The sequence below is a fragment of the Tenrec ecaudatus genome, chromosome X (genome assembly GCF_050624435.1).
Source record: "Tenrec ecaudatus isolate mTenEca1 chromosome X, mTenEca1.hap1, whole genome shotgun sequence".
In the NCBI taxonomy this organism is placed as follows: domain Eukaryota; kingdom Metazoa; phylum Chordata; class Mammalia; order Afrosoricida; family Tenrecidae; genus Tenrec; species Tenrec ecaudatus.
The window spans coordinates 143,376,354-143,389,924 of record NC_134548.1 but is presented as its reverse complement, the minus strand read 5'-3'; the positions used below and the strand labels follow the sequence as shown (position 1 = coordinate 143,389,924).

Below are 13,571 nucleotides of genomic sequence, written 5' to 3'. Positions count from 1 at the left end.
GTTCTTGCCAAGAGCCTTTCACTCCCAGAGAAGACTAAAGCCTCAAGTATTGATTCTGTCATCCTGGCCTGCCTTTCTAGTTATCTTAATACATGCATACCCCTCTCTCTACAGCTGCAGCACAGGCGAGTGACATGAGTATGAGCAAACACACACACAGGTGTCAAAAAGGTCATGGGAAAATGGAATTGAAAGATGATGGCATTTTTCCCCAGATTTGGTGAAGCCCCCTTGTATACGTCTATTATGTGTAGTAGGTAAATATTCTTGATACATGTGTGTAGATCTGTGTCTGTGTATTAAAATGTCCTTGGTGGCACAAACAATTGGCTTTCTAGGCTACAAACCTAAAGGTTGGCAACCTGAACCCTCCCAGTGGTGCCTCAGAAGAAAGGCCTGGTGATCTGCTGGTGTGAAGATGACAGCCAAGGAACCCAGACGGAACAGTTATTTTCTGTGACACATGGGGTTGTGGAGTCACCTGAGTCAGAATGAACTCAATGGCAACAGATTGGAGATGATATACAAAATGGGGATGTGGCGGGGGGGGGTTGGCACCGGAGGTTGTGGAAAAAGTCCTTTGCAAACTGGTGCCTGTATTGTACTTGTGCTCAACAACAACAAAACAAATACAATTTAAAGAAAAGAAAGGTGGGGGGGGGGGACTGTGCCTTGGCGGAAAAGAGAGAGGAGAAGTTTCAGGAAGGGGGTTGTTTGTTTGTTTGTTTGTTTGTTTGTTTTAATTACATGAGTTCAACCCCACTATGAAAATATTTAACCCAGAGCACTGATTTCAAGTGAATTGTGACAGTCATTCTTCACCTCCCAATAATCCCATTGCCCCCTTCAAAGGTCTGTTTTTCAAACCCTCTCCTTTCAACAGAGTGTAGGCATGTGCGCACAAATATATGTGAAGATTGTGGGGTGTTTTTTTTCCTTTCCTTAAGTGGGCTCAGCCTACACATATTGCCTTGTGACTTGCTTTTGACAAATCAACAATAATGTCTTGGGGGAGGGGGGCACTCCAACCTCCTCTTCCACTCCCATTCCAGCTGAACCCTCTGGCCCTGAACCCCCCACCAAACTCCCCCCCATGACCTTGGGGTGGATACTATTGCTAGTCTTTAATACATCCCTTTCAGAGGCCCTGGGGGAGGGGGCAAACTATCTACTCCCATAATGAACTACAGCCTTGGAAACCCACAGAGACAGTTCTTCCCTGTTCTGTAGGATCGCTATGTGGCAGAATTGACCCAATGGCAGTGAATTTTTTAGTCTGACCAACCTCCCCCTATATACTCTAACCTTCCTTTCTTCAACCCCAACTTTTTTACCTTGTCATTGCTCCCTGTTACAGACTCTGGAAGGCCTCAGCCTGCTCCAACAGGGTAGGGCGATGAGGACCAAGCTCCCAGGACCAAGCCAAGGACCAGGTTCTTAGTGCTCTTGACCTTGAAGCATTACCACACCTCCGGGACACATACCTGTGATGGTGTAGGCAAAGGGAGAATACAAGGCTAATGGAACAGGGGGTTGGGGGAGGGGAGGGGAGGTAAGGAATAAGGGAGGAATATAAGAGAAGGCAATGATTCCTAGAGGCACACTCATAAAATGAATGCATAGGGACTTGGGGACGACTCCATAGGAATAAGAAGGTCTTGCACCACTCGCTGTGTGTATTTCCTTCTGACAGGTGGGCAATCAGCCTCTGCTTGCACACTTCCAGGGATGGGGAGGTGACTATTTTCCAAGGCTACACAGATTAGTCTAAGTCAGCTGGTAGGTTCCTGAGAGGACAAGACAAGACACGGGACAGTTCTGATGACTAAAAGAAAAGAATGTCACGCTCAGGGCACAAACTAAAGAAGAATTTGAAGTGCATGCACTTGGGGAGGGGGGAGGGAGGGGGAGTAGAAGGAGAAGAGACTCAGGCTGTCTGATAGGCAGAAAAAGACCCCTCCTCCCAAGACTTCCATATCGTAATCCGCAGAACCTGAGACTTTATTACCTTAGGTGACAAAAGGGACTTTGAAAATGTGATTAAGAATCTTGCGATGGGAAGATAACCCTGGATTATCATGGTAAGGGCCTTTAAAAGAGGGACATGGGAGGATGAGAATATGAGGAGGAGCTGTGATGATGGACAGAGGCAGAGATTGAGTGATGCAACCAGAAAGCCAAGGAATATGGGCAACATTTCAAAACCTCCATGCGAAGCTCACTGTCATCAAGTCAATTCTGACACATAGCCAGCGGCCCTACAGAATAGGGGGTTTCTGAGACTGTAACTCTTTACAAGAGTAGAAAGCCTTGTCCGTCTCCCAAGGAGTGGCTGGTGGGTTTGAACTGCTGACCTTTCAGTTAACAGGCCATCCAGTAACCACCACACCACCAGGGATCCTAGGGCCCAGAGGAAAAAAAAACACAAATAGGGAACGATGGGGCTACCTGCAGATCACCAAGGATCCAAAGAAGAAAAACTGAAAGAGACAAGGATTGCCCCTCAGAGTGGGCAGAGAGAGTCTTCCCCTCGTAGAACTGATGTCTTAGATTGGGAAGTCCCGTCTCCTACATTGTGAGAATAGAAATTTCTATTCCTTCAAGCCACCAATTTGTGGTTGTGTGACAACAGAAGCTATTAAGAATCCAGAGGCAAAGGCTACATCCCAACTTAAGTATAGCACAATCTCTTGGGGTGTGGCCTGAAGCATCTGCAGTTTTGAAACCAGAACCCCCAAGGATCTTAATGGAAATGCAGATTCTTGGGTCCACTCCAGACTTACTGAATGCAAACGGTAGCCTTCTGTGCTTTCATCAGGCTGTCCAGGAGCATGGGCTTGGGGAAAAAGGGCCAACTTGACTTCACATCAGAAGCTGAGCTTGGGAGAGAAAACACACACTTCAGGTCTAGGTTTAAAGTTGGTCCAGTTGCTGTCAACAGCCTAATGGGTGCATCAGAGAGTAAACTGTTCTCATGCTGGAAACGAGAATAACAAGCCCCACGGCATGGACTTTTTCTGATTGTTTGTCGGAGAGACATCTGCCAGAGGCACTTTCAGACTGGCAAAACATCCTGGAATCGCGTATTTGCCTCCCGATTTGCACCTTGCTCTCCGCTCCCTCACTTAAAACACTAACCTTGTCCATTTGTGCTCTCACCTGAACTGAGTAAATAAGCTGCGACCCGCTCTTCTCCCTACCCCCTCTCGGCTTGGTATCTGAGATTGGCGGGCAAAAGGTTACTTCTAATGTGCCTGTGTAAATGGATATGCAAAGGAAAAATGTATATCTCCCCTGACTCAGCAACGGTGATGCCTTTGACCCCGCAACCAAGTGCCAGCCCTGCAAAATGGAAACTTCCCCAGGCAAATATTGGAGGACACCCTTTTTAGAAGAGAGCTAATCTCCCCTTCTCTTTCTCTCCCAGAGGTATCCTGTATCTACAGGCTTGAGAAGGGCCGCCTGGGCAGCCAGGACCCACTGACCAGAGACAAAGTAGAACAGGGTGAAGAAAAGGTTCTCAGTATACTGGACAGCAGCTTTCACTAGGAAAATGTGTGAAAGTCTAAGCTGAAAGACTCCATAGTCCTTGTAAAATAGCGGTTCTCAACCTGTGGGTCGCAACCCCTTTAGGGGTGGAAAGACCCTTTCACAGGGGTGGCCCAATTCACAACAGCAGCAAAATCACAGGGATCAAGTAGCAACGAAACTAATTTTAGGGTTGGTTGGATGGTCACCACAACATGAACTGTGTTAAAGGGTCGCAGCATGAGGAAGGTTGAGAACCACTGTTCTAAGAGAAGAACGTTGCTCCCTAGGTTTTTCAAGGGCTAATTTGGGGGGGGGCGGTTATCAGGCCTTTCTGCCAAGGCCCCTCTGTGTTGACACAAACTTTTAACCTTTATATAAGCAGCCCAGCAAGTTCACTCTTTGCCACGCCCCGTGTATCAGAAGAAAACTGTGATCCTTACGGTGTTTAAGGTCTGTTTTTTGAACATAGATAGCCAGGCCTTTTTTCTGAGGTGCCTCGGGGCGGGCTAAAATTTCTCTTTTGTTAGCAGTTGAGCAAATGAACTATTTGCACCACCATTGTGTGTTCAGAAGAGAACTCTGATCTGTAGACAGTTCAAGGGTTATTTTCTTGGAAGTAGACTGCCAGATCTTTCTTCTGAGGTGCACACATCAGAAAGGGAGAAAATATCCAAATAAACACTGTAACACATCACCTACATCAACTAGATCCAGAAGAGACAAAATAATAGACAGTAGAGCAGAAACAAATGAGAATTATTCTTAAAATAGAATAAATCAACAAGACAAGAAGTTGGTTATTTAAAAGGATTGACAGCATTGAGAAGCCACTGACAAACCTCATAACAGAAAAGAAGAAGGAAAAAGAAACAAATGTTGCCAATAAAAAATGAAGCAACATAAAAAGGAATAATTACACATTATTATGTGGCTGATTGACAGGCTAGACTCCAACCCTTTGCTCAAGGTGTCAGGAGATTATGCGACTGCCGCATTATATAACATTGCATTCCTACAGATTTGTAAACCCAAATTAACAGGGACTGATGTAGAAAACCTCAACAGACCCATAACACAAGAAGATATAGAGCTGGTCAGTAAAAAACTCCCAACATCAAAAAGTCTGGGACCAGATGGGAAATTTACTGGGGAATTCTACTAATCATTTAAAGTAATCATTTATAGAAGAGTTAACACTGAACTAAGTTACATTTCTGCCTTCTATTTTTTCCCCATAGAAAGTTAACTGTGTGGACCACCCTGTGTCACAGGAGAACTAGTCTCCCTTGGGTTTAAGGCTAATTTTTTGGAAGTAGATTGCTAGGCCAGTCTTCTTAAGCACCTCTGTATGGACACAAACTTCTAACCTTTATCTTTGCAGCCTAGCAAGTTAACTATTTCAACTATCCCTCTGTATCAAAAGAGAACAATTCTCCTTTAGAATTTTCAAGGGCTTCTAGGAGATACAAAATCCTTCCTTCTGAGGTTCCTTAAATCTCTAAACTTTATATTAACATCATAACAGGTTGTCTCCTTGTACCACTCCTATGTGTCACAAGAATTGTGCTCCAGAGGTTTTTCATATATGTAATTTTATTGGCGGCTCTTACAGCTCTTATAACAATCCATCTATCCATTGTATCAAGCGCATTTGTATACATGTTGCCATCATCCTTTTCATAACACTTTTTTTAAAGATCATTTTATTGGGGGCTCTTACAGCTCTTATCAATCCATACATCAATTGTATTAAGCAGTTGATATGATTTGTACATATGTTGCCATCATTATTTTCTAACATTTACTTTCTATTTGAGCCCTTGGCATCAGTTCTTTTTTTTCCTCTCTCCCCCACCCTCCCACCCTCATGAACCCTTGATAAATTATAAATTATTATTATTTTCATATCTTACACCTTCTGCTGTCTCCCTTCACCCATATTTCTGTTGCTCATCGCCCAGCGTGTGTGTGGTGGGGGGGTGTATGTCATTGTGATCAGTTCCCCCTTTCTCCCCCCACATTCCCCCTACCCTCATGCTATCACTTCCCTCATTACTGTTCCTGGGGAGTTTATCTGTACTGGGTTACATATGTCTAGAGCTCTTAGCTGTGCCAGTTTACATGCTCTGGTCCAGCCGGATTTTGTAAGGTAGAACTGGGTTCATGATAGAATGGGGGGGGGGGCAAGTGGAGCATTCAAAAACTACAGGAATGTAGTATGTTTCATCTGTGCTATACTGCACCCTGGCTGACTTGTCCCTTCCATGTGGCCCTTCTGTGAGAAGATGTCCAATTGTCTACAGATGGGCTTTGAGTCTCCACTCCAGCCCCCCTCATTCTCATCAGTATGATTGTTTGGGGTCTTCTGATGCCTGATATCTGATCCTGTTGACAACTCGTGATCATGCAGGCTGGTGTGCTTCTTCCATGTGAGCTTTGTCACTTCCCAGCTAGATGGTCACTTGTTTATCTTCAAGTCTTTAAGACCACAGATGCTATATCTTTTAATAGCACCATCAGCTTTCTTCACCACATTTACTTATGCACCCATTTTGTCTTCAGAGATCATGCTGGGAAGGTGAGCATCACACAATGCCAGGTTATTATAATAAAGTGTTCTTGCATTGAGGGAGGACTGGAGTAGGGGCCCATGTCCATCTGCTACCTTAATACTTGACATAAATATATGTACATAGAGATATCTCTATCATTATATATAAATATATGTACATATATTCATGCCTGTATTTATATCTCTATAAATGTTTTTTGCCTTCTAGTTCTTTCCTCTATTTTCTTTTACTTTGATCCTGCCTCACTACCATATTTGACCTTCATTTGGCTTTCAATAATGCCTCTCAGCAACATTGCACTTGATCAAGCCCCATCAGACATTCTACGCCCTCCTCGCCGTCGATTTTAAATCTCTTGTTGTTCCTTTGTCCCAGGGTTTGCTGAGAGCCCCTTTCCTTCCCCCACCTCTCTCTCTCCCATCTTCCCCCAGAACCATCTTCTCCTCAGGATTGTTTATCCTGCCTATCTTATATAGATAGACTTTTTTTTAAAAGCCTACAAATAGTTCCAGGTCTGTTTCTTAACCTTTATGAATGTTTTCCAATCACGTCTGATGCAGTGCTTAGCCCTGCCCCCAAAGTCAATTTTGGCGATTCCTTGGAGACTTCACTGCTTTGCTCCCCTTGTTGCTCTGTTGCACTCCCTTCGTGTTTCACCCTGGTGTGAGGGTGTCAGACAGGGCACAAGTCCCGCATTGTTTCCAGTGCTGTCACCATAGCGCTATGGGGCAGTGAGAGGATGCCTTGTGGTGATGCTGGCTGGCCTTGCTCCAGAGGATTTTCAAGAGCTGATTTTTAGAAAGTAGATGGCCAGGACTTTGTTCTGAGACATCTCTAAGTTAACTCTAACTTCTAACCTTTATAGTATCAGACTACTAAAAACGTGTTTGCATTACCCATTGTGTCAAAAGATAACTGTTCTCAGAAGGGTTTTCAAGGGATGATGTTTTGGAAGGAGCATGTAAGTCCTTCCTTTCGAAGGTTCTTTGCATGGATCCAAATTTATAACTGTTATGATTGCTGCCTAGCGAGTGAATTCTGTGTACCACAAGAGAAATGTGCTCTGTAGAATTTTCAAGGATGGATTTTTGCGAAATGATTGCCAGGTCTTTCCTTTGAGGTGCCTCTGGGTGGATTCAAAATTTTTAACCTTATGTTAGCATGTTACAAAATTAACTGATTACACTGCACCTTTGTGTCAGAAGAGAAATGTGAGCTGTAGAATTTTCAATGACCATTTTGGGGGAATAGATTGTCAGGCCTTTCTTCTGAGGCATCTCTCCATAGATTCAAACTCACGTTTATGTTAGCTGCCTAATGAGTTAACTTTTTGCACCACTCCTGTGTGTTAGATAAGAATAGCTATAGATATAGATAACTCTATAAGTGTTAAAAAGACTAATTTTTTGCTGGCCCCAATTCCAACTACTACGTGGACACTTGCCCCTCCCCCCAGAAAAATTTATTTCAAAGGACAGCACTGAATCTGCAGCTTCCGGAGAGGGACATATCTGACTGGAGTGCACAGGAGCATATGAAGGGGGAGGAGAGAGAGTGGAGCAAATCCTGACCCAACAGGCCTTGAGGACGATGTTCCCAAATAGAGCAGCTAGTCCACAGAGAGGACCACATGGCCAGCCCCACTATGAGACACGATGTCCCTCACTGACCTATAACCCTACAGGGGACAACACCGGAGACACAGTGTGGGAATTGCATATGATCTGATCCCACCACACCGAGGAAAAGCACAAAGAGTGCAACAAAACAGCAAGGGAATGGACCAGCAAGGTCCCCAGGGAATGCTGAAGATGGATTTTGGGGCCAGGGCGTGGTGCCCCAACAGAATGGACTGGAAAACCCTCCTAAAGGCCAAAAGACGATCCAAATTGGTGGTGAGAAGGGTGTGGGAGGTCTGGTTGGGCACGACCAAGGGCAATGTAACTAAGAGGAATTGCTTAAACCCTGGTGGGGACTGAGCATGATAGTGGAACAGGAGGGAAGTCAAAGGAAATAGAGGAAAGAGCTGGAAGGCAGAGGGCATTCATAGAGGTCTAGATAAAGACATGTACATATGCAAATATATTTGTACATGAGGATGGGGAAATAGATCTATGTGTATATATTTATAAGGTTAGTATTAAGGTAGTAGAGGGACATTGAACCTCCTCCACTCAAGTACTCCCTCAATGCAAGAATACTTTCTTCTATTACATTGGCATTCTATGATGCGTACCTTCCCGACACAACCGCTGAAGACAAAGTGGGTGAACAACTAAATGTGGTGAAGAAAGCTGATGGTGCCCAGCTATCAAAAGAGATAATGTCTGGGGTCTTAAAGGCTTGAAGGTAAACAAGTGGCCATCTAGCTCAGAAGCAACAAAGCCCACATGGAGAAAGCACACCAGCCTGTGCGATCACAAGGTGTCAAGGGATCAGGTATCAGGCATTATCAGAACAAAAAACTTACCATAGTGAATGAGAGGGGGAGTGCAGAGTGGAGACCCAAAGCCCATTTGTAGACCACTGGTCATCCCCTTTCAGAAGGGTCTCAGGGAGGAGCCGAGCCAGTCAGGGTGTGATGTAGCAATGATGAAACATACAACTTTCCTCTAGTTCCTAAATGCTTCCTCTCCTCCCCCCTCCCACTGTCATAATACGAATCCTACCTTGCAAGCCTGACTAGACCAGAGGAGGTACAGTGGTACAGGTGGGAACTGGAAACACAGGGAAGCCAGGGTGGATGATCCCCTCAGGACCAGTAGTATGAGTGGTGATACTGGGAGGGCAGTGGGAGGGTTGGAAAGGGGGAACCTATTTCAAGGATCTACATGTGACCTCCTCCCTGGGGAACATACAACAGAAAAGTGGGGGGAGGGAGAGGTGGGACAGAGCAAGACATGACAAAATAATAATTTATAAATTATCAGGGGGGAATTGGGAGGGAGGGGAAAAATGAGGAGCTGGTGCCAGGGGCTTGGGTGGAGAGCAAATGTTTTGAGAATGATGAGGGCAACAAATGTACAACTGTGCTTTACACAATTGATGTATGTATGGATTGTGAGAAGAGGTGTATGAGCCCTAATAAAATGATTAAAAATAAATAAAAATAAAGGAGAAAAAGGTGTTTAACAATAAAGGACCAGGGGTGGGATCGGGGAGGGAGGGGGATGGGGGGTAAAAAGGGAAACCGAGCTGATTCCAGGAACCCAAGTGGAAGTGAATTATGTGAATGACGAGTGCAACGAGTGTATAAGGGTGCTTTGCTCAATTGATGTATGTACCGACTGTGATAAGAGCCTTATGAGCCCCAATAAAAAGATTTTAAAAAGAGAAAGAAAGAAAAACGAGGAAAAAAAAGAATCTATGTATAGCCTCCTCCCTGGATGAGGGAAAGCAGAGAAGAAGGCGGGGGGAGACATCAGACAGTGTAATATATGACAAAATAATAATAATTTATGAATGATGAAGTGTTCATAAGGGAGGGGCCGAGGGGAGGGAGGGGGAAATGAGCAGCAGATATTAAGGGCTCAAGCATAAGGCATATGTTTTGAGAATGATAATGGCAACAAATGTACATATGTTCTTGACACAATGGATGTATGTATGGATTGTGATAAGAATTGTACGAGGCCCCAATAAAATAATTTTTTAAATGGGAAATAAATAAATAAATAAAATAGTCAATAAAAAAACAATAAAGGAAAAGACTTTGAAGACTGAGATGAGGTGGAGGTGGGGGTAAGAGGGAGGAAGAAGGGGTGGACAGGGAGATAAGGAGGGGAGGTGGGTAGGAAAAGTAAACACAGGGATAAGAACAAAGAACCGCAGACACGGGGGCAGGGTGGGGTCCGTTACTGGGTCTCTGTCACTATTGTGATGTGACGGACTGTGCAACTACAGAAAGTGTGTATTTCTTTATTCCATAAATAAAAGGGAAATATCATCATGAAAATGTATAAAGTTAATTTTTTTAAAGATAGAGGGAGAAGGTCCATGGCCATAAAAACCATCCAGCTTCGTTATCCATAAGACGTAAACACTGGTCTGGGTGGTTATAAAAGAAGAAAAGGTAAAAGCAAAACTGACTTCAAATCTTTTGTGACACATGAGCAAATTTCAAACCAAAAAAATCCACAAAAGTTCTAACTTTCATGTTTGCACCCTAACAAGTTAAGCACCTGCACCTTCCCTATGCTTTGTTAGGGTTTTCTTCTGATGCACCTTTCGGTGGACTCGAACTTGTAACCTTTATATAATAGCCCTGCAAGTTAACTGTTTGCAACACCTCTGTGCAACACAAGAAAAATGTGCTCCACATGGTTTTCAAGAGGTGATTTGTAATTTGATTGCCAGGCCTTTCTTCTGAGTCTACTGCTAAGTACACTCAAATGTCTAACGTTCATGGTAGCAGCCTAGGGAATTAACTGTTTGCACTACCCCTGTGTATCAGAGGACTGTGTGCTCTGTGAGGTTTCCACGGGCCAATGTTTTGGGAAATAGATTGTCAGACCTTTCTTCTAAGGTATCTCTGCTTGAACTTAAAGTTCTGACCCAGTGGTTCTCAACCTTCCTTATACCGTGACCCTTTAACACAGTTCCTCATGCTGTTGGTGACCCCCAACCATCGGAAATATGTGTTTTCTGATGGTTTTAGGTGACCCCTGTGAAAGGGTCTTTCGACACCCCGCGCCCCAAAGGGGTTGCGACCCACAGGTTGAGAGCTGCTGTTGTATCCTTTATGATAGCATCTCAGTGAAGCATTTGTACCACCTAATTGCAATGAACACAAATTTTACCAGGCCTCCCCTCCTCCTTCTGAATCCTCAAGTCATTGCATTCAGAGAAATAAAACCCCAGAGAACAGGCCACCCTATTTGAGAGAATTTCAATCGGCGCTGCTAGAAAGCAATAGATGACAAGCCGCTTACATGCGCGGTAACCCCACCACTGTCGCCGACACCACCACCTCGGAAAGAGGCTGAGCCCCTGAAATAATTCCCACTCCAACTGATTTTGATCAGCTGGCCAGATTAAAACCCTTCCTAATAGTAACTAAGAATTACTCATTAAGCAAATGCTTCATTAAGCTGCGATTCATAATTAAGCTAATACTTGAGGCTTTGGAAGAAAAGAAGTGAAAATTTAATATCAAGTTATGGAGAGGGGGCAAAAAACCCCGTGTGATTACAGTCAATTATATCTTCTGCCAAACAGGAGACCTGATGGGTGTCCCTCTCTCCAGAGTCCCTGAAGCATCAACTGGAGGAGAGAGGGTGGCAAGATCGTGTGCGCCAGGGACTTGGGGGTTGTCTGGTAACTTGGTCATTGGAAGGGGAGGGGCTAGCTCACAGCCCAAGGGGGAGGTGTGCACAGGCACTGCTGTCTTCAGAGAGCTGGAGCAGAGGCAGGCTGCACTGAGCACTGAGCAAGCAAGCATGACAGTGCTCTGAGACCTGCAGGATCCATAGATGCCAAGCTGCCAGCCTTGACTGTCTGTGATGGTCAGCATTGTGCCAGCCCTCAGAATCCACGCCTTTTTCTCCCCTGGCCCTTGAGCCTCTGAGCGGCAGAAGCAGCATTTCCTGGTAAAGAGAACTCGGGCCACTTGAAGAAATGGAGTCGTCTTTCTCTTTTGGAGTGATCCTGGCTGGCCTGGCCACCCTCATCATTGTGGCCAACACGCTAGTGGCTGTGGTGGTGCTGGCGCTGATCCACAGGAACGAGGGTGCAGGACTCTGTTTCACCTTGAATCTGGCTCTGGCTGACACCTTGATTGGGGTGGCCATCTCTGGCCTCGTCACAGACCAGCTCTCCAGCTCTCCTCAGCCCACCCAGAAGTCCCTGTGCAGCCTTCGGATGGCCTTTATCACGTCCTCCTCAACCGCCTCGGTCCTCACAGTCATGCTGATTGCCTTGGACAGGTACCTAGCCATCAAGCGGCCCCTGCGCTCCTTCCAGCTCATGAGTGGGCTCGTGGCGGGGACCAGCATTGCCGGGCTGTGGCTGGTGTCTTACCTCATCGGCTTCCTCCCACTCGCCATCCCCATGTTCCAGCAGACCACGTACCAGGGACCCTGCAGCTTCTTCGCCGTTTTCCACCCTCGCTTTGTGCTGACCCTGTCCTGCGCTGGCTTCTTCCCGGCCCTGCTCCTCTTTGTCTTCTTCTACTGTGACATGCTCAAGATTGCCTCTGCACACAGCCAGCAGATCCGAAAGATGGAGCAGGCAGGGGCTGGCGCGGGAACTTACCGGTCCCCGCGCACTGCCAGCGACTTCAAGGCTTTCCGCACTGTGGCCATTCTCATTGGAAGCTTCACACTGTCCTGGGCTCCCTTCCTGATCACAGGCATCGTGCAGGCGGCCTGTCAGAGCTGCCACCTCTACCTACTGCTGGAACGGTACCTGTGGCTGCTTGGTGTCGCCAACTCCCTGCTCAACCCGCTCGTCTATGCCTACTGGCAGAAGGAGGTGAGGCAGCAGCTCTACCAGATGGCCCTGGGAGCGCAGAAGAGACTCGCCTCACTCCTCAGCCTTTGTTCTGCCAGGAATGCCGGCCACGAGGGCCCCAGGGAAAGTTCCTGCCGCATTGTCACTGTCTCCCACCCCCAGCTCGATGGCTAAGACGGTGAGAAACATAGGTTTCAATGTGGCTTTCTGCTCTCTTTTCTGGGCCCCGGCTAGGAACTCCTGTATAGGTAGGGGAATTGTTTCTGGCAACTGAGGTGGAGGCTGAGCGGCCCCTGAGGCAGGATCTTGTCTTCTAGTGTCTTGTTTCCCGCTTGCAAAGCTCTGCCCTTCTCTGTCTTTCTTTGGCCATAAAGCCTGTTTCTCCTGAACATGTAAGCTGATTGCTGAGAGACATGCAGCCCCTTTCTATTGTCAGCTGTGTAGAAATGTGCGGCTGAAAAGCTGTTTCGAAGCCAACTGTTCATGTTCAATCGCAGAGCCGTACTGGGGAATCCAAGCAATGTAAATGTGCCAGCATATAGTCACGTCAGGAGGGTGAAAAGAAACCCGTGGCCTGAATTTGAATGTTGGGGTGTTTTTGAAATAATTTAAGTTGTTGTTGTGATGATTAAACATACAGAGAGCAGAACATATTGTACTATCCAACAGTTTCTACGTGTACAAATCAGGGACGCTGCTTACGTCTTTGTGTTGTGCGATCATTCTCGCCTTCCTTTTATGAGCTGGTTTTTTTTCTCCTCCATTCACGTAAACTCACTGCCTCCCAAAGTGCCTGTCTAATCCTTGGAGTTTAATTTTTAACCAGATCTATCCAAGATGTGATCATTTCAATAAGTAGTCGATAGAAAACAATGACTCATTTTTCAAAACTAAGTCTTGGCCAGCCAGTGTATTTCCCTTCCAAGTTACCACATTTCAAATGCTACATGGCCCCATGTGGCTAGTGGCTATTGTACTAGAGAAATTAGGTGGTTGTGGTTTTTTTAAAAAGTGTTG

The 13,571-nt window shown here is 45.7% G+C and overlaps 1 protein-coding gene across 1 annotated transcript; it reads left to right on the top strand.

Moving 5' to 3' along the window:
- Positions 1-11,720: 11,720 nt before the first annotated feature.
- On the top strand, positions 11,721-12,728 carry GPR119 (G protein-coupled receptor 119). Its single transcript, XM_075538172.1, has one exon. The coding sequence runs from the start codon at positions 11,721-11,723 to the stop codon at positions 12,726-12,728; it is 1,008 nt and encodes a 335-aa protein (XP_075394287.1).
- The last annotated feature ends 843 nt before the right edge of the window (positions 12,729-13,571 follow it).

What these genes read in the sequence shown, in the direction of transcription:
- GPR119 (XM_075538172.1), top strand. Translation starts at nt 11,721, where the DNA reads ATGGAGTCGTCTTTCTCTTTTGGAGTGATCCTGGCTGGCCTGGCCACC.